This window comes from Heliconius melpomene, chromosome 17 (assembly GCF_056956725.1).
Source record: "Heliconius melpomene rosina isolate 202511_hmr_F chromosome 17, ASM5695672v1, whole genome shotgun sequence".
NCBI lineage: Eukaryota > Metazoa > Arthropoda > Insecta > Lepidoptera > Nymphalidae > Heliconius > Heliconius melpomene.
In genome coordinates, this window is record NC_140405.1 from 12,107,984 (window position 1) to 12,130,410 (window position 22,427).

At 33.0% G+C, this 22,427-nt stretch overlaps 2 protein-coding genes across 8 annotated transcripts in view; one reads left to right on the plus strand and one right to left on the minus strand.

The window, feature by feature from the left end:
- hts (adducin 1-like protein hts) overlaps positions 1 to 14,679 on the minus strand; it is a 56,904-nt gene extending 42,225 nt beyond the window's left edge. For all 7 annotated transcript variants that reach the window (XM_085200826.1, XM_085200823.1, XM_085200827.1 and 4 more), the window contains exons 1-2: positions 14,426 to 14,679; positions 965 to 1,018 (exon numbers count right to left, since the gene is read on the minus strand). The gene's annotated coding sequence lies outside the window, so the exon portion shown is untranslated. The remainder of the gene's footprint in view (positions 1 to 964; positions 1,019 to 14,425) is intronic.
- Positions 14,680 to 15,626: 947 nt separating this feature from the next.
- Positions 15,627 to 22,255, plus strand: LOC146530319 (U4/U6.U5 small nuclear ribonucleoprotein 27 kDa protein-like). Its single transcript, XM_085200894.1, has 2 exons — positions 15,627 to 15,718; positions 17,580 to 22,255. The coding sequence occupies exon 2, from the start codon at positions 17,585 to 17,587 to the stop codon at positions 18,038 to 18,040; it is 456 nt and encodes a 151-aa protein (XP_085057020.1). The 5' UTR covers positions 15,627 to 15,718; positions 17,580 to 17,584; the 3' UTR covers positions 18,041 to 22,255.
- The last annotated feature ends 172 nt before the right edge of the window (positions 22,256 to 22,427 follow it).

Here is a 22,427-nt window from a genome sequence, read left to right on the forward strand (position 1 = left end):
TAATGTAGGTTATCCGTTATATCTATCAAAAGGTTAATTTATCTGAATATCTATCAAATACATAGGTATTTTTTTATAAAAAAATATTTCAGAAATTAAAAAAACTATGTAACGAACCTATTCTTACTTAGCAACCATTAAAGTGAGTATGTGTGCCCTAAATATAAATACATACATATGTAATTTTTCCATTTTTAACTTTTGTTTAATAACTGGTCAATATAATTCATATATGCGCTTGAGCACATAAGTGCTGTCAAAAATATAACAAAACACTCAATACATTGTTGATTTTTAGTTCAAAAGGCACAACATCACACTTACCCTCGCCTGTAAAATCAATAACAAAAAAAAACAAACAATAGTAGCAACCCTACTTCCTGTTCCTAATTTAAATTTTAAAACTGCTCATTCCGCGTCTGGCTATCAATGGGGGCGGACGCGTTTGATGGCTTTTTAAATGCTCTTTTACGTGCTCTAACTAGCCTTAATAAGGGTCACGTAATGTTTGTATAATTGTTTGTATGTGCATTTTGCATAACGTATTGCATTTGTAAACCTTAGTGCAGTTGTAAAAGTACCTAATGTTATAGTCGATCTGTAGGCCCAATAAAACAATGACTTTGCAAAGGAATTGACGTGAAATTCACTGATTATAAAATTAAGAGCAATTGTTTCGAGTTTTGGCAAAGCGAAGGAAACGATTAAAATTGATTGAATTGTGTAACTAAACCTAGTGAACCTAGCCAGTTCCGCTAGGTTCCCTGTCTCGTCTGTGTCGAAAATTGGGCGGTGCGTGGCAACCAGAGTGTCTTAACACTAGTTCCCCATGCGTATCTGCTGAAAATCGAAATAGATACATCCTGGGGCCATCCATCTAATTCTCCGATTCCGAGTTGAAGCTAATTTTCATACAAATATCTCATATAACGAAGTATACAAAACAAACAACAAATATACTCACGCAGTGGTACGTGATGAATTAATTCAATGTTGTCTTCTTAGAATCATGCACGACCTGCAACAATTAGATAAAGTAAATAAATATATGACAAACTTGTCAATGTATTAGCTAGTAATTCCAATAAACTAAAGCTGGCGAGTTAATATTATAAAGCTGAAGTGATTGTTTGGTTAAACGGGACAATCTCAGGAACTGAGATAGATGTGTATGACAATCTTGTTACTTATATAACCCGTGGTCAAAGTTACCGCGGGTAAGTTATTTGCATTTGACCATGAGTGCAAAGGCGCAACTAAAATCTAGTATAGAATAAATAACTTCAACTGAGTTCACTGTTTACAGAATTCGAATGGTTATAAACACACGTCTCTCATAATTCAAGGGTATATCAGTCACGACCGAAAAGACTAAAATGCCTCTATTAGTTTAGTATTACATTTAAATATCCAATAACTATCATTGTGGTCCAAATATTTAACCTTTAGAAATACCTTAAAAATCCATCCGCCATAATATTTTTTTATAGAACACACAGATAAGGTATACAAAGGTTGGTATCCCTTAATGGTGAGTGATCGCAGCAGAAGTGACACCTTGGAACAGCTACAGCAGAGGAGCTACAGGTGCGTTAGAGTTGGATGTAGATGCGCAGATATCGACCCGAAAACACTGCCGCAGATAGGCCAATCCACAGTTGTGGCACGTGGACATTAAGTAAATTATCTACCGTATTTAACGCAGAAAATAGAGAGAACCAAATGGTAAATTACTAGGGCATTTTTTACAAACATGAAACGTTGAAGACTGAACTTAAAAACGTGTTTTATATGTTATAAGTATTGCATAAGTAAGTACTTTTTTTCACTGTATCCAATACTTCGTTTCCCACGCACAGCACAATTTTCGAGACATTACGTGTCGAGTCGCCACTAAATATACCCATTACCAAAGCGAAAAAACTAAAATAATTCATACCCCCTAATGGGAAACGAACTCACGACCGTCTCGTTTACAGTCACTCTCCTTAGTATTACGTAATACCCATTAATTATCCCATACAGTTCAATACTAACATTCATATTTACGTACACAACTGACGTAAGAGGCGTGCTCTACTTCACCGAGTTACAACGGAAATAGGACGGTGTGTATCATACATACATACATACAGTACGGTTGACGAGTTGTGGCCTCTCTGTAGTTAGGCTTTCAGAATTTTTGCGCATTGATCATTCGGTAAGAAAAATCCTAAAATCTCTAGTCGACCGTACTGTACGCATATTAACATACATGCAGACTTGTTTTGGTATATATGAAGATTGTTCAGGGTTCAGTGCTATAGGAGACAATAAAAGGAAAAAATACGCGATGGTTGAGGGTTGAATTCCCATTCTGGGGTGTAAGTTATTGTATCGCGGATTTTAATCTTGAATATTGGGCAGTGCATGGAGAGTGGAGTGTTTTAACAGTAGATTCCCTATCTATATGCGGGATACAGTATGAAACTATAAAAGTCCATCAATACTATTATACAAATTATAATAGTATCCTCCTATTTCCGCTGAAAGTTGGTCAAGCGACACGCCGGAGGTCACGTTACGTCAGGCCCTATAGTGAATACTATTGCAACTATCAAATGCATAATACACTTTGCATGGCATTGTAGTTAAATTGTATATTTTTTGGTGTATGTAATGGTTCAGTGGGTTTGAATAGGTAGCAGGTTTGATTTCAGTTTATTGTAACTTTAATAGATATTGGTTTTTTAGATTACCTAAGTAAGTTTTTGCTGATACCTTTATTCTGATAATCGATTTTGAATGCATATTATAATATTTAAGCTGTATCGGCAAAAGTTAGCAACGCATATGCCCATATGCACTCATATTGCCCGAAAAGAACTACAAATATAAGTTTGTAATTTTTTTTTATGACCTATTTCTATTCCTGTAAATTTTTGGATTTTTTCCTTTACATGTATGGTATGTAAGCTCTCACTTCGAGCCAAATTTCCCTAAGGGTTTTAATTATGCGGCGAATTTCATACGGTGCAGCAAAATCTATATAGTCTGCAAATGCTCGTATCTTTTGATTGCGTTGACTTAGAAGCTGGCTCTTCTGTGCTTCTAGGGACCACAGTCTTGGTAATAATTTCAACTCAATACGTCCACGTGATTTAGAGATAAATGGCCGTGACAGACGGACAACAAAGTGATCCTATAAGGGTTCCTATTTTAATTTTTAAGGTACGGAGCTCTAAAACATGGTAAAACGTTTTATCTATATTATTTAGATATAATAATATATTTTTCTCATTTCCCGCTTTATCCTACACTAGCGGACCCGGACGCGGCTATGCCTGCTTGAAATATAAGAATATAATTTCTATAGAAATATAATTTCAATCTAGATGAAATGCTAAAAGTTACTATTATATTTATTTTCATAAGGATGAATATCAAAATGACGCGGTAACGAACGCGGTCGCGTAGCGATGACAGTTGTTATTAACATGGCAGAATAAATTGCATTTCAAATTAAAAGGTATTTTAATTTATTAGTATATATGTGTAATGTTATATAGCCTATAGCACTTCTGAAGAATGCAGCTTTCATACAAAACAAAAACAAAGTAAATCGATCCAGTAGATCCAGAGATCTTAGCGTTCAAACAAACAAACAAACAAACTCTTCCGCTTTATTATATTACTAGGTTCCCATAATCCATCTGCCTGATAAAGTTACGTATTTTAAATAGTCAATCATTTCTTCACAAAAAGTTTAGTAATTAATATTTTTGTTCTGTATATACTATACTTATATACATAGAGAGTCTGTACGTATGAAATATGTTTGTAAACGGGTATGTTTAAACAATAGTTGTTTATATTCAAAACATTTTGGAACTACGGCTTAAATAGCAATACTACCATGCATCTCTGTTTAATTTAATTCCGTAAACACCATAAATTGTCGATATTCGTGAATTTGGTTCCTTTCGGGGAATATTTGAAGTCTAAGTATTTTTTCAAACTGGTTAGACCAACCGCGACGTTGAGTTCCGCCGCTCGACACATATGGTGTCTAATAGAGGTGAAAAAAAAAATAAAACCTTAGGTAGTTTTATCAATAGATACTTTAAAATATTTTTTACTTTCTAGAAAATTGGGCCATGTAAGGGGAAAGGTGTGTCGCCTGCACGCTACATTCTCTCTACCTACCCCACTATATCCGGGATACAATGTGAAATTTAAGCAAGAAGAATATAACAACCCCAAATTCTAAAATTTTACTAAGATGCACCAGGTTCTTCTCCCACCACCAGGATCCACAATCAGACCAGCTCGTTTAAACTGTATTACCAAGTTATTACTAACATTATCTAACCTACGCTTTTGTAATAACAACACGTTTTTTAGTTTTATGTCTAGTTTATAGTACAAGATATCCTACATAACAGCGTAAAAGAGGGAACCTAGTGTTAAGTGGCGCCATTCACTCACTACTTTTCACTCAATTTTCGAGATATTACGTGTTGAACAAACCCACAACCACAATCGCGTTAACAGCCAGCTCCACGATGTCCCATCGCGCCATGACAGCTAAACCAGTAAAAGAATATCATAATTTCTATAGGTACACATAGAACGACCTCGCAAAAACAAATGTACTTAAAGCACGCGTTCTCTTTAACCACTCCTTAAATATTATTCACCAGGCAACATATTAACTGGTGGCCTTGAATTTATTTTTGGTAGCAAGTTGAAATCTAATTAGGGTAATGAGTTAATGTTTCTTGAACATACAAACATTTCATATATATGTAAGAAGAACGGAATATCTTAGCACTATATTCCCTCTTCCTACCCTGCTGTATGCGTGATACAGCGTGAAACTAAAAAGACCATGTCTACATACAAATACTCTATAGAGTCTATACATATGGAAAAGCTCGCCCACTAATTAAGCAACCATTGAATTCGGGGTCAACGATCCGTTGACAGGCCGCCATTGTTCGCCGCCATCTTTAATTAGACGATAGGGTTATCAGTTCGATGTCCGATTGAAGTATTTGGATAGTGATTACTTTGTTTCGTTGTGCAAGTCGTTTTTTCCTCCGATTTTTGTGTTAAAGGAATTATTCATAGCGTGAAGCTGATCTTTTTTTATTCAGCAGCTTCACATATCGAATAATCAGTGTTACATCACGACAAAGTCACGATACAAAACTAGTATATAATAATTAATAACTAAATAAAATAATAGACACAATATAAGAGAATATATTGCTAAACAAGATAAACTAAAATTAATTTTGCTCGTCTTGGAACTTGTACCCACATCTATCAGATTTTAACCACGACGCCAATGGGTACTCCAAGGGGTAACCACCCCTTCAAATGCTCTAAATACAGTCATTCAATCACCCCATGCAGAGGTACAGTACGTTCTAGGGGAATTACCAACTATTATAAAAGATAAGTGGTTTCGATTACTTAACTTTTGCTTGCACTAAGTATTTTAAAAAGCAGCTGAGCTCAAGTCGCATTTTAAACATTATTTCAGCTTCACGCTGTATTCCACATATATGAAGGTAGGCAGAGAGCCGAATTCGAGATATTGCGTATTGAGTGGCGGAACTCAACACCGCGCCTGTATTTTAATGTAGACAAAATTCCATAATTCTTCTGGTTACGTAGTTGCGTTACTTGCGTTGAAAGAATGCGTTATTTAGTTATTACATAGAAAATCAATTTCTACTAATGATTCAATTTTATTTACTGTCAAAAAAAGTAAACTTTTTTCAAATTATTAACATCAAAATAAAATGTAAGCTCTTTGTCTTGCTCTATTGCCCAATGTGAAATGTATTAATTAAACATGGTTTAATTAGGTCTACTTCTAACTATGAAAAAAAAAGGTGTGATGATGGAGCCTGGGTTTGAATAGTGGAACTCTTCAGTGGTTACTAGTAAACCATTCAAGTTAAAAGGAGCATACAATTTACAGTACCTGTATCACTTGGTTTAGAAAAGCCTAATTCTTAACCATATATTTTTATAATTTCTTCAAAAAAATGGAATATGTGGTAAGATTATTATCTTAGCGTAGATAACAAACGTTTAATGTCAAGTTCATGTTAGTTGCATGTAGATCATTAACATAAAAACCATATGTTGGCCTAAAACATGCATATATTAGTGGCCATCGTCTATCAAGCCAGCGTTTGCCACTTTAAATGTGATGGTTGTGAGTTTGATTCCCGCCGTGATAAATTATTTTCATTTCACCGCTATGGTACAGAAAGCTGCTTTGAGCTCCGCCTAATTTCCACTTCCAGCTCATTATATGTTTTTATTATAAAAGCAGAGACACGAAAAATTTAAACAGAAAGGGATTCCGTAATCAGCATTGAACTTACAACCATCACGTAGTTATTACGACACTGTCTCACTGTACCACTGTGGCCCCAAATTAAATAACCACAAAAGATGAATCATCAAGAAATATTTGAAAGTATAAGATACTGATTAGAATAAGCAAAACTTTACAACCAAATGTGCTTTTAAAAATATTTTCACTTTTTTCTAAGACATATTCCTATAATAGATAAGATAACAAGATGGGAAAGGTCAGATAAGTCTAGTTTTTAAATTTTGAAATATTGATGTCTCCCCCTTATCACTGCGGAATGCATTTTTATCATGAACTAGTGGAACACTAGTTCGCTTGCGTGAAACATTTGGTTATTTTTCGTTTTAGTTCAAAAATATTTGAATGTGAACCCCCTCTTATTCAAACACAAAATCCTCACATAAATCACGACGCCTTATATTCCTTTGACAGAGTCACTCAAAAAATAACTTACCAGTACAGCGAGTAGTTTTGAAAACTTGATTTTTTGTTTCTTTCTAACCCAATATAAAAACATAGCCCCATCTCTTTCGCATACCGGTCGGTTCGGTCCAGGTTTTTTGGGAGAAAAAAGCGTCTCCTCTTGATTTCTTGTAAGGCGATTAGGTAAGGTTTAGGTTTAGGTTTTTGGGTGCAATATTTTATCTAGACCTTTACGGCGCAGTGGTTATATAGATTCAGTATATAATGGTAGGTTGTGGGAACCTAGGAGTAAGATATTCCGTTCCCCAAGCACTGCCGTGTACTTTTTGACCGGGAACTCAACAGTGCACTTTATTTATCATATAACGGGAACGAGAACGAGCATCAATTATTTAAAGAAAAAGTAATAACTTAATTTTTTTTGAATAATTGTTGACTGAAAAATTATTTAGAACATTAAGAGGAAAATGGGGTGTTTAAACACTCGGTTCCCAAATTCTCTCTTTACCTAACAAGAATTAGACAGAAAGGTCACTTTATAGTTTTACAACTACTCATAAAGAGGAGAATTGAGACACTATAAAAAAATGACAATAGCCACAAGCATCCCAACATGTAATATGTTGCAAATTGACGACCTTGCTATCACTTGAGACGATCAGCGCTGATGTCATAAGTACCAAGTGGATACACAAATATGATATCGTCATCTTTTATGTCTGTCAAAATACTACTTTTTACCTCTCGAGTTCGCCTTTATAGTAAAATAGCAATAAATAAAAAGTTACATACTTCAAGAAACTCAGAGAGACTTTAAGCTTCATGCTATATCATATCCCGAATGTAGCAGGGCAAGCAGAGGGAACATAGTGTTAAGACCATCCGTTCCTATTATGACACTTCCGTTCCCCACCTTCCAGCAATTACTCAAACCGAAACGAATTGTTGTATGCGAGGAAATGAAAATAGTACCTAAATATTGAATTCCCTCGAATGGGAATCGAACCCACAAACCTTGGGTTGCGAAATCTATGCCTCTGCGCCAGGACGTCCTCAAAATTTTATTGCAAATCAACACTGTACAGATTTTCAGTTATTTATTTATGGACACATAGTAAGTGCCCGAAGTAACTACTAATGCAGATACAGTGGATTACATTGACGTGATGTAATATAGCCTATACGGCCTATAGCCATCATCGGTAAACGGACTATGTAACACACAATTATTATTTCAATTCGAACCACCAGTTCCAGTGATTAGCGCGCTCAAACAAACAAACAAACTAACTCTTCAGTTTTATAATATTAGTAATGATAGAGCGGCGAAATCAAAATCGAAAATCTAACCATCGGGTTTTTTGGGTCAAACGCTCTACCATAGAGACATGACGGCCTTTTTTACTTAATGATCCAAATTTTAAATAACACATTAACCTTGAAATAAAATACAACATGCACGACTATGCTGCCATAAAAGTTAAGGCCATGCAATTATTATAATAACTAGATAGACCTGGATTTAGTTACTGTAAAGGCAATGTTGTGGATTCGAATACCACTCATTTCCTCCCTCTGGTAAGAAGAGTCATTTAGGTATACAGCGGTAGTGAAAAACCTCTGGATACACGCCAGATTCAAACACGTGTTTACATTGAATTTTACTTTTTTTACTTTAATTACTTTACATTGAAATCATCTTATTCGAGTAGACTATAATATCCGAGGCCGTCATGGCGCAGGAGCACAGCAGCAGCAGGAGCAGCTGTTATGGGTTCGATTCTCACTCGGGGGAACGAAATATTTTCATTTCCCCGTTCTGGTAACAAGGCAAAGCACGGGGTAGAGTTCCGCCACTCAACACGACGTCATTCAAGAATTCGGCGGAAAATGGGCAACAGAAATGTCCCAATGGTAACGGAGTGTCTTTATACTAGATTTTCCAGGTCCCCTTTACCTACCCTGCTATGTGCGTGATACAGCGTGAAGCTATAACATCTATATTAATATTACTTGTAGAACTTAATAGTTTGTTTGGTTAAACATGAGAATTTCAGAAATTACTGGTTAGAATTTAAAAAATATTGCTGTTTTTGGTAAATATGTGTAATATAGAGTGAAGCTAAAAAAACTTTCCAACTAGGAATCGACCCTACAACCATCGCTTTCAATCGAACTGAGACAGTAGTACCGTTATAATATACATAATATATTCTAATTATTATCACTAGAAACCCGCATTTATTAGTGTTTTTTCAATTAAAATTGTATTTTTTAAAGAGTCACTGAACGTTAAATGGGCTTATGCTTAATTATTTCTTATGAAACACCAATATGTCCGTTAGGTCTTCTGGTATATTTGTGTATATAGCGTCTTGCAGATACACGTTTTGAGAGGATTATTGCACAGTGCAAGATATACCTATGCCAAGATATATTTTTTTAGTTTCACTCTGTATCCCGTATATATTAAGCAGCAGGAACCTAGTTAGACGCTGTGTTAAGTTAAGATATGGTAAAAGCTATATTTTCTATAGTAGTTTTTTAATTAAATGACTCGAGAATTCAGCGGGGTGTGGGAAACGTAGGTGTCATAATGGTAACGGAGAGACTTAACGTAGGCAGGTTTAATGTGCCTACCCAGCTATGCGGGGGATACGGCGCGGCGTCAAGAAAAGTTATCTAATGTTTATGGCAATCGGGAAAGTTATAAAATAAAGCCGTTTCAAACCAACGAATGACTTTTTAAATCCTAAATTAATACTTCAATATACAATATTCATCAATACTAATATTATCTCTTATCCACATTTTTATCATATTACATATAAAAAATATAGCACACAATATTTTACATATCTCCAATAGTTTAGTGGACACAATCACCTCGACCAGAAAGTCCGGTTAAACGGCTTCAAAATGGCAAAACCATAAGCAGTTTACGCAACAACGTTGAGAATAAAAACGCTTGTCTGTCCGAACTTCTATCTGGGTGTTTGATATAATCGCAAAGTTCGTAGGTTCGATTACCACTTTCCGCTCAAATTTCGATATTTGGTGTGTAGACTGCCGGAACACAACGCCGCACTTTGTCTACAGGTTTTGTTTATTTTCTTTAACTATTTTATGTATTTGCATGCAGCAATCTGTTCTATATAGCGGGGTTGTTCTGAAGCAGAAGTTCTGAACGTAAACGCGAAAGTTGTAGGTTCTATTCCTATTCTTTATTTTTGCTTCACGATGTATTCCGCACATATCATGATAGGCCCAGATAATGTGGGAATCCATTCCCCCATAACACCCACTTTCCGCCAAATTTATGAGACATTGCGTTTTGAGTGGCGGAAACGAACGCCGCGCTTTGCCTCGTTACCAGAGCGAGAAAATTAAATTATTAAATATTTCATTCTTTCGAATGTGAATCGCATCCACAACCGTCGACTACAGTACAGTCAGATTGCGACACTGCGACACGACGACCTAAGAAATAAATTTAAAAATAATAAAATTATATATAAATAACATATTCCATAACCTTCTTGTACAGTGTTATCATCGAATATATGTTAGTGATAAGAGATAGCACTGTGATAAGAATATCTTTAGTTTATCAATTCTATTGGTTTATTTATTAGTGACCGCTTTCTTCGTATATAGAAAATATTGTTTTAAGGAAATGAAATATTTAATATTTTCATTTCATCGCTCTGAGTTCTGCCACTCAAGAAGCAATGCCTCCAGTATTCGGCGGAAACAGTGTCTAAACACTAGGTTCCCTCCGCCTACCATGCTATATGCGGGGTACAGCATGAAGCTATAAATAAAAATGCTAAATTAGGTACTAATATACACAAACAGATCACGTCACATTTTCTTATCACCTGCACCTACTGATAACAGTGTCATATTTAACGTTTATTGACAAATATTTAATTAATCGACCAGCTATACTATTACGAAATGTACAGAAATTAATAAAAAGCTTTAATTAGACTGACTGTGTATTCATAAAAAAATATAATTAATTAAAATTTCTGACTGTGGAATAGATTGCCGTTGGTTCGTTATCTACACGGAGAAATGAATTATTCTCATTTCCTCGTTCAGGAGTAAAAAGCAAAGCGCGGGCAATGCCTCAAGAAATTAACCGAAAACCGGGAAAGTAGTGTCTCAACACTAGATTCCGTACCTTGCTATATTGCCACAGCGTGTTGCAATAAAAAATGCCGTGACTCAGGTCAGTCAGGTGGACAGCTCTAGATAAAATTAATATCTAATATATATAAAAAAAACATCGACGGAAAGTCCATCATGTTACCCACAACGCACTCTCTGGCCTGGCACCCTGCCAGCCAGACATAGGAAAACTAGGACCTAATGTTAAAAAACTCATTTATTTGGCACTTTCTGGTAGAAATGAAAATATTAAATATTTCAATTCCTCGAATCAAATCCATAATCTGTGGCATTTACAGTCGCAGCTTGTGCCCCTGCTGCGCCACGACTGGACTATAAAAAAAAACTTAAATCATAATAGTACTTTCTCCACAATAATAGGAAAAATAAAACAAAAAAAGGCTTTAAGGTAAAAATGGTATAACGGAGCGAAGTCTCAAGAGCGAATCGTTGAACAAAAAGAACAAAAAGTTAACAATAGTGGTCATTGAAGTGAGAAACATTATAATGCTGTGTCTACACAGTTACACTTACAGTACGGTAGGCGAGTCGTGGCCGTCCTGACGTTAGGCTTTCTGAACTTTTGCGCATTTTACACTGGGGTATGTAATGATAATCAAAGTAAGAAAATATCCTAAAATTAAATCTACGTCATACATTCACAGTCATCTTAGGGGCGGCCACGACACTCGGTTCCCAGGTTCCCTCTACCTAGCAGCAGGGTAGGTCCTTCACGCTGTAGTGTGCAGATAGAAGTATAGATATTTTACATATTCATATATATTTATGGATCTCTTGGGTAGAGCAGGGTAGGGTAGCTATCTATTAAAATTTATAAAAATAATAAATAATACTCTGTGTGTCCCAATCTTAACATTTATATTTAAATCAAATTTCATTGCTTACAATAGAACCTGTTGGCTATGACAAACAAGTATTTATTGTATAAAAAGTATTTTTAATCATTTTCATATATTTTTTTCCTATATTTAAAATACAAGCTATTTCCTACAGATTCCACCATATAATTACAGCATAATTCCAAGAGGTGTATGTCAGTATGTCATGACACATTCTAAGAGCAGGTGGTAACTATCGTCATATATAAGGTTTATTACTTCAAAATAATTAGATGAACCAGATGGAAAGCCCTCCTCAATAAATGGACAACCCAAGACATATTTTCTTTTTCAATTTAAAACAAGTACTTCCTTAGTTTAATGCATTCAAACAAACAAACTCTTTAGCTTGATTGATTGATTTCTCGATATATGGCGTTTCGAGCGTGCCAGTTGAGCACAATCTCTTTAGCTTTAAGTATAATATTAGTATAGAGAATAGATAATACTTTTTTTTTCAGCTTCACACTATCCTCCCTTATATAGCAGGGTAAGTGTAGAAAATGTTGAGGCATTGCATGTTGAATGGAGTGTGTGCTTTGCCTTGTACCAGAGCAAATACAATTAAATAAAAAATTCACTCCCACAAGTGGGAATCGAACTCACACCAGGAAAACGGCCTCCTCTACTAGATACCTATTATAGATATACAAGAATAAATTTCATAATAATTTTTATCCAAAATTCATAAACTCCACAATTTTGAGTTTGATTCGCAATCAGGGGAATCAATTATATTCATTTCCTCTCTCTGGTATCCAGTCAAAGCTCCTTATTGAGTTCCAGTACTTAACATGATATACAGTGTCTTGACACTTGGTTCCTCTGCCTACCCTGCTATATGCGGGATACAGGATGAAGCTATAACGAAAAAAAATGTTTGACTAAAACTTTAAAACATAATAAAACTACAAAAACTCAGCTTTTCTTACCAAATGATCAAAGTTCATATCTTTATGTAACCAAACTTTATATAAAAGTACTTAGCTACAAAATGTTTTAATGACCAAATAGAAATTATAATGTGTTTGAAACTGTTATTGACATACAATAATATGCTATATTATTTTTTATTGATTCTATGTAAGAATTTCGACAAAGCTCAATAAAATCAATAAAACTGAATTGCCCAAATTGACTGAACAGTATTATTGAGAGAAACTAAGACATTCTCCACTTTAGTTAAGTATTTTTGTATTTTATAATCTTTTCCAGTTAAGTATAAAAAAATATTATATATGATACAAAGGAATCACATATATGAATATTAACAAGATTTTATGACTGACAAAAATAAAGAATATTGTTTACTTGGATACTAAAAAATATTTTTTTATTTAACCAAAAATAAAAAGGCAGATTTGATTTTTACAACTATAATTTTTTTTAAACCTTTCTGCTATAACTCATAAAAAGCAGGGTAGGCAGAGGGAATCTTGGAACCTAATTAAGTTAAGACACTCCTAACCCATTAAAAATTATTCCTCACTTCTCTGCCAAATTCTGAATGAATAATTATTATCTGTATAATAATAAAATAACACCTAGAAAATTAGAAGAAACAAAACCAAAAAAAACAACAAATTGAGACAAAGTGTAAAAGAAAATCTTTTCAAAATCAATGCAGATAAAAATCTATAAAGCCTGAATTACAAAACAATTTAACTATTAACCTTAAAAGAACAAAATTGATTTACACAATCAATCTAAGGCCATCCAGGCGCAGGGTGTAACTGTAAAGTGTACACGCGGCGGTCGTGGGTTTGATTGACACTCGGGGGGAGGAAGACTTATTCTAATGATCTCGCTCTGATAAGAAAACCAAGAGCGGCGTTAAGTTACGCCACTAAACCGCAGTCTCGTAAATCCAGGCGGTGCGTGATGAACGGAGTAACTTAATGGTTTCCTTTCACCTATCCTGATATGTGCGGGATAAAGCGTGAAGCTGAGCACATATAATAAGTATATCATCAATTTTATTGCAGCAAAATCTCTTCTACCGATTATACGAGGTAGTTAACGATTAACCGACTAAATTAAGAAGTTTTAGTAAAAATACGACTAGTACTAAATAAAGGACTCTTTAATTTGGTCGGGTTATACGCTCATCCGCGCCCTAGCGGTGACATCATCTCTATTGAAATTATATAGTTCTCGATTGTAATACGCCTAAAATATAATTAACATAACTAAATATAACTTATAAAATAACTTAATATTATCCCAGATACGATTTAAATAGGTTATTTAAGCAAAAAATCCTATAAGAAAGATCGAGGTTCGACTTTACAATAAAATGTCGGAAACAAGGTGAGAATAACGTCAAAATTACGTTAGCAAGCGTCAATAGTCCAGAAATATATTACTTAGTCATTAAATAGCGTTTGCGCTAAAAGAATCGACCTAATTTTAATGTAGCTACTATCATACCACACCCAGGTCGCTGCTACTTCTACTTATATCTGATTATACGATAATAAATATACCAAAATAGCGTCTAATATTAACAACATAATAATAAATACATACAGTTATTTATAAAACTTACCGTTTATCCTCTTTTAATAGGCGTATAAGCGTTTTGTTCACAGAAATCACCACAAATTACAAAAAACACTAAGCACACAACATAATATTAAGCACGCACTGTCTCAATACACTAGCACCGGCAACATAACGGGGATAGTGGATTCAAATACCTTCTTTTGTTTTAATTGAAAGATATTTTTCCTATTTTTTGTTAATAAATCGATGAGAACCGTTTCCGTGCCGCGGCGGCGTTCCGAATGGTGGTGGAGATGGGCAGATGGCGTTGGTGGAGTTAGTGTTGCTATTGTGAATGTGGTTGGACGTTTTAAGGGCAATTATGTTTGCTTGGTAATATTTTTGAAAAGCTTAAAGTAAGGAATTTTAATTCCTTAAAAAACTAAGTTGTGAACTATGCTTTAAGTGAAACTCATAAGCCTACAAAAATTGTATATAAAATAAATTTGGCACGGTCAAACCACAGATTACTGTTAAGTAGTAACTGCTCGACATTTCATGTTGTATGCGATTAAATCGATTTAAGAGTTTCGTTTAAAATAAGTAAAAATCGTGAAAATTTTAAATCTAATGGCTTATGTATCTGCAGCCTTCTGGATCTGCGGACAAATTTTTGATGCATTGGAATCTGTCCCTAAAAATATTTATTTCATTATTTATTATAGTATCTGTTAAGTGATTGTTTTTTTAAATTATATATTTTGAATATCGTTACAAAAAGAGTCAAATATCACTTTCGATACCAGCAGGTACTATTATAATGCTTTGTAATGTAATGAGATATTTTTTTACCATATTTAATTACCTTATAATACAGTAAAACTTAATGTTTTGGCAACATTTTAACAATGCTCCATTTTACAAAAAATACAAATTTTAACGAAAATTATTATCAATAAATCTATTATTTTTTAATTTGTATTATTTACTTAAAATAATTCAAAATTTAAAAAAACAGTTAATTATGTATTAAAAAGGCTATTTTATACTACATGTTGAAATTTCATATGATTTTAAAAATCCAATTGTTGAAAACAAAATATTAGTAACATTTAAAACATTTGAGTATAATTATTCTCTTTTTTTACCCACAAATTAGGTTATATAAGTTATAACATTAATTATATATGTACTGAAAAAAAAATACTAACTGGAAATGGAACGTAAAATCAACCTAAAAAAAAATCTTGCCAAAGCGTCATTCATTTCCAAAATGGCGAACTGTTAGGTTGTGTGTTACTGTTATATTTTTTGTTTTTTTTTACAAAATTTTACACGCTGTTGACTTAAATTTGAGGTAAATATATTATTTTTATCATTTAATTTTATTATTCTTCAAATTAGTTTTAAATAAAACTTGAAAATATATTATTGTACTATGTTTGAATGTAAGGCGCTAAAATTTCATATGATTTTTATTTTTTGTGATTTTAAATACGTTATACTTTTCTTGATAATTTAGAATGTTCTTTTTTCCCCTAATGATTTATTCCATAGTTAAACATAACTTGCAATTTAAAAGTATTTAATCAACCTCAAAAGTGTGGACAATCAACATGTGTTATAAACATAATTTTTAACAATATTTAATTATAAAATTGCTCCACGCTATTTCCTACATATAGTTCGGTTGACAAAAGTATTTCATGCATCTTACGTTGCACTTAACATTCGAGACATTCGTGTATATTGGCGGAACTCAACGCCGCCCCTACCTTTTCGAAATCTTGCTTCTATCGTTTTTGTGTATTATAACACTATTTCTATAATAGTCCTATAAGGGAATATTACTTAACATGTTAAGAAAAGGGTCTCAAACAGCTTTTTCTCATTTATTTTTATTTTATTAATAACTTCATATACTACTTTGTTGCTATCTCATGTTTGATTATTATTTTTCTCCCCCTTTAAAAATGTTGTATAGGATTTACAAAAAGCTTTCTTATAAGGGTCGCTCAACGGTTTTGTAATAATAATTTAAAGAAACTGTCACATGTACATACTTAAGATTATTTTCTTTTTAGTATTATTATTTGAAGCTGACTGTTAATAAGTACAACAGTTGCATGTTTGATTCCCACTCACACTCGGGGAATTGAATTATTTTCATTTTGTTGCACTGGTAAACATGCAATGTCAAAAAAATTTAGTTTTCCCCGGAAAGGAATGTTTTGTCATTATGGCTCTTTTGCCTTCCCAGCTGTATGTAAGATACAAATAAAATTAACTGACATGACTGACATTCTACGTTTTTTTGTCTTTATTGTATTTGAGAACACACATTCAGCTATCAGATTTTTGTTTTACATAGTACTGTATTTTCATTTTTATTAAATCTATGATTAAAAGATTGTTTACTTTTGTTTTTTGTTTAGTTTATCTATTTAGATTAAGATTGAGTAACAAATAAATATGAATCACATTTCCCATTATTTAATTGTTATAGTATACCAAACCTTAACTTAAATTGTAGCCTATGTATTATTCAGATGCACTGTAATTTTTTATTTAAATTCAAAAAGTAGTTTTTTATGAAAGTAGAACAAACATCCATCTTCATAAGCTTTCACATTTATAATATTAAATATTAGTTATTTAGTTAAAAAAAAATCAGCTTCACGCTGTACCCCACACACATAGCAGGGGACTACCCTGCCATGTGTGATAGGAAAACTAGTGTTAAGACACTCCATTTCCCACTCTCTGCCAAATTGTGGGGGCATTGCTTGTTGAGTGGCAGAACTTTTGCCTTACCACCAAAGCAAATGGAAATATATAATCTCCTAGAGTGGGGATTGAACCCACAACCAGTCAGTTTTACAGTCAACTAGTTATTTAGTTATTACAATTTTATTTTAGTATACAGTAGAATTTAGCATCAGTAATATAGAATGTGTCACCTAATCCTTATATGATATGCTTAGATTTCATATTTGCTGGTGTTTGCATGGTTCTTATATTTCATTACTTATTTGCTAGTATCTCGTGGCCCTTTATCTTAACTGTCAATTGTTTATTTTGCTCTATTTTCATTTCTTTTACTTAAAAAAGTGAGGAATAGAAGTATCTTAATGGAAACCGAGTGTGAAACTAAAGAATATATATAAATAATATATATAAAAAGAATATACAATTGTTTTTAATTTCTTCCTCCTCAGCTCGAATGGGTCGCTCACCCAGCCCCCGTCGTCGCGACCGTCGCGACCGAGACCGTGACCGCGACCGAGACCGGCGCAGGCCTCGAACCCGCTCCCGGTCCCGGTCTCTAGACAGGCGGCGACGAACGCCGGACAGACGAAGGTCCCCTTCCCCGCGACGGAGGTCACCATCCCCCCGACGAAGGAGGTCTACCTCACCTGCTCCAACGACCTCTTTTGCCCCAAAACCCAAAAAGAACTTTGGTGAACGACCCATTGTGACCCCAGCCGACCTTGAAGGTAAGTCCCCAGAAGAACAAGAAATGCTCAAAGTTATGGGCTTCTGCGGCTTTGACACAACTAAAGGTAAAAAAGTCGATGGCAACGTAGAGGGTGATGTGCATGTGGTACTGAAAAGGAAATACAGGCAGTATATGAATAGAAAGGGAGGTTTTAACAGGCCACTTGATTTTGTTGCCTAATAGTAATACACAACCTACGAGGTCTAAAGGGCCCCATGTGATATTGCAAAGTTTGTCCGTAAATTAAGTAAGTTGATCTTTGGAGAAGTTTCTGTAAGATTCTGCAAAGAAAGAATTATTTTGTTATGGACAATCTTTAGAGCATTTTTTTTACTTAGAAGATAAGTGTTACGCTGTTTTTTCATTTTTGTATTGAAAGTTTTTGAGTTTTGACTGTGATATTCTATATGGAACAAATAGATAAACAGACAGTTTTATTTATATATAATGTGAATATGGCAATATCTTCTTTATACAGGATGGAATTGTCAGCACCACTTTAAATGAAACCACAATTTTAACTACTTTATAAAAGCCAAATATAATTCAGAAAAAAATTAATTCCCAAAAATTAAAAAGTTATTTTTTTCAAATAAAATTATCGTTTTAAAATAAAACGTCATTTGTAAAGTATAACAGTGCGTGTTTACGCACACATTTACCGATAAAAATCGTGAAATGAAAGAAAAATCCTACGTCCAAACTGTTGAGATAACTTCATTAAGTTTCAGTAAAATGAGCGCTGCCTCTTCCACCCTGTATATTATTAGTAGAAAATAAATGGATTATTCTTTAAAAAATATATATATTATATACATAACTTTATTTCAAAGTATGGTAAATTTAATTTGTTCTTAAATTCTCTATATATGATATTTTATTATTTAATATCTCAAGTGTGACAGTCAAAACTTAAAAATAATGCCACCACAGATTACCTTTTGTATATAACCGTTTACACAAAATTAAATCTTAAAGAATATTACTATTAATAATTAATTCATAAAATTTTAATATTTTTGGTGAATCTTAAATTTTACTACACTATACCTTATTTTGACCAATAAAAAATTAAAGTTATTAATAGTAATAGTACTTTAGAGATCAAAACACCAAATTTATGTGGCATTTCTAATATAAGGTTAGTTTTTAAGTCCGTTATATCTGTGCCCGCGCGCTGCTAACGCCCGCGCGGGATCGGTAAAGCGCTGAGCGCACCAAGAATTCTATTGAAGTGGTACCGGGTTCGATTGGCATGTGGATTTGTGGTTATTTTTCTCTAGGACTTGATAGACTCATTTACAGAGACTGTTTAAGTTAAAACTTGACGTGAAAACCGATTTGTTACACCATTCTTTTTGGAGCAAAATTTTAGCAAACCATATGATTTTTTTACTTAAATTAATTAAGGTCATTTTTGTTATAAATATTATATACATTCTCATTTTCAGAAAATTTCAACAATGAAAATTTTCACAATTTTGTCACACGGTTAGTCAAATTTTCGAAATTGTCCCACTGAGGCCACAAAGCCACTGCCGTCCGATAAGACTGATCTGTCGTACCTCATTCCGTTGCCCGCGCGACGCGCCACTACCATAGATATATTTATACACTTTACACTGCAACCCCACCACCACCCACCACCCCCTAAACCTTTATCCTCCATAATGTACAATAGTCAAAAATTGACGTGTCAGACTGTGGTTTTCGTAAAATCTGTGTTTTCAGAAGTCATACAACTTTGCTTGAGAAATACTTTAAACTATCAGTCAAGTTGAAAAAATGGAGAAAAATCACTTTAACAGGCGTTTGGTCCTGTAACCTCTGATAACAGCTGGTTTTATCAAAATCGCACTCTGCCACGCCAGTTTCCATAGCCCATATACAGTTATACAAATGTTGATATATTTAGTATAAGCAAGCACTCGCGCCGCGCGGGGGTCGCGACACTACACACGCGCGCTCGGTACCACTACGATGGAATTGTCACACCATCGCACCCCTTTGAATGAATCTAGACATCAAAACTCACAAAAATAAACATTCCGGTGATAGTTCACACGAAAAATTATCATTTAGAGCAAAAATCGTGCTTTATACCGAAAAATCAATTTTTGCCACCAATTTTCTAAAGCACGTCACTCAAAATATTTACAACTGCTCAATTATATGACGTTGCTAATGCTAACAACATTTTTCAATATTTAATTGAAAAACAAAATTTGAAAGCCAATAATATTTTTGTATTCTAATTTTTCACTTCTCACTTTTCTCATTTTATTTACTCTCTCACTTTTGGCTGCACTTTTTTTAAAGAAAATCTTAATTGTTTTCTTTAACCTTCATTAAGGTTATTACTGATTAAAATATCTTTGTAAATTTTAATATTTTCCTTATTGCATAGAAAATGTGCAAAAAAACTATTTTATTTCTTTTTCTTATTATAAAGAAAAAAGATTCATTCCCACGTGTAAATACCACGAATTGCTATTTATTTTAAATTTTAACACCTAAATTGTAAATTTCTGGCCTTTAAGTTAACTTTTATTGTGAATATTAGGTGTTATAATGTATAGTCCTTGGATTTACTTTTGACATTAGCTTAGAAAAAAAAAACATTTTTCTATACTCAAAATATCAGTCTATCAGTCAAATCAGTTGTATGACTGACATTTACTCTTTGAATTATTTGAAAGCAAAGCTTGCTTTAAAAAACCCTGAAAATAATTTCTGTTAGAATCATTATATCGTCATTTATATTTTTATGTTTATTATACAGAGCGTAAGCGACATGATATATTAAGGCCATAAAAGAAATGTCAGCAGTTTTTTTTTTAATATTAAAAATTTCGTCACTATTTCATTGTATGAAAGATTTTTTTTTAGTACTATTAAACGTTTGCTTACTGAAAGTTGTGTCGTTTACATCTGTATAAGTCAAATTAATTTATCTTTGTTGACGTTTTGCTTAGTTTGTCAGTGCGAGTAACTTAAAAGCTTTTATTAGGTATCTTTTTTTATATACAATACTAGCGGACCCGGACGCGGCTACGCCTGCTTGAAATATAAGAATATATTTTCTATAGAAATATAATTTCAATCTAGATGAAATGCTAAAAGTGACTATTATATTTATTTTCATAAGGATGAATATCAAAATGACGCGGTAACGAACGCGGTCGCGTAGCGACGACGGTTGTTATTAACATGGCAGAATAAATTGCATGTCAAATTAGAAAGTATTTTAATATATTAGTATATACGTGTAATGTAATGTTATGTAGCCTATAGCACTTCCGAAGAATGCAGCTTTCATACAAAACAAAAACAAAGTAAATTGATCCAGTAGATCCAGAGATCTTAGCGTTCAAACAAACAAACAAACTCTTCCGCTTTATTATATTAGTATAGACTATAGGAATTATATATAAAGACATAATCCAACTTTTTTTTTAAATCTTTTCAATGTCTCAATCTATATCCAATATGGAAAAAAAAGGATAAAAAATTCAGATTTACCTTAAAAAATGTTGAAGATTTTAATTACTCGCATTAACAAAAATATCTGAAGATAACAAAATTTTTAAAAATGTATTCAAAACCATAAACTTTTAATTTAAATTCAGAATTAAAATTATTTTTAAAGCAATTGCAAATAATTTAAGTTTAAAATTAATAAAAAACGTTAGTTATTATTGAAATTTAAAAACCATTATTCAATTTTTTCTTTTAAGTATGTCTAGTATGAGAGTGTCACAGTTTAGTTTTACTCAAAATTTGTATTTAAATGTATAATTAACTAATTAGTCGACGAATAAAGTGCAAGTATTGTCAGACCCTTCAACTGACATTAATCAAGATCAAGTTGATGTTGTTGATGAAACTATATTTATTATATTATCATGAAGATGGAGGAGATTAGGATTTTAAATTTGTTCAGTGCATCATAATTATAGCTTTCATTTTGTTGGTAAATTATATAAAGAAAAGATTGTACTGCAGTTTTCATTTATACATGTTTAAGACATCTTACCTTTATTTTTTTTTAAATGTTGTCCATTAGAAAAGACAAATACTTATTTGACATTGATAAAAGAAGCAAAATTTATTTACTAAAAATATGTATTATAATTTAAGTTGTGACACTTATATTAGACTGTCTAATTTGTAAACTTGAATTTTATAATCTTGCAGATGTTGTTCCATTTTGTATAAAAAAGTAAATAAAATACATTAGTTTTTTACTTCAGAATTTGAAAAACCTCATATAAATTTTAAAAACTTTTCATTTCAGATTTCAAAAACTTTACTTTTTTGTCATATGCAATTGGAATGACATTGTGTATTTAATCCAAAGATGTAAAATTCAAAATAAAACTGATTTGGATTGAAGTTTTGTATTTTATTTTTACCCCTTTTTATCTTTTTTATTTTAAGTTTCAGTACTCAATGGAGTACGTTAACACTGGGTTCCCAGGTTCCCTCTGCCTACCCTGCCATAGGGGTATGGCAGGGGACTGTACCCCTAGGTACAGTGTGAAGCAACAGGAAAAATATTTAAAAA

What these genes read in the sequence shown, in the direction of transcription:
- LOC146530319 (XM_085200894.1), top strand. Translation starts at nt 17,585, where the DNA reads ATGGGTCGCTCACCCAGCCCCCGTCGTCGCGACCGTCGCGACCGAGAC.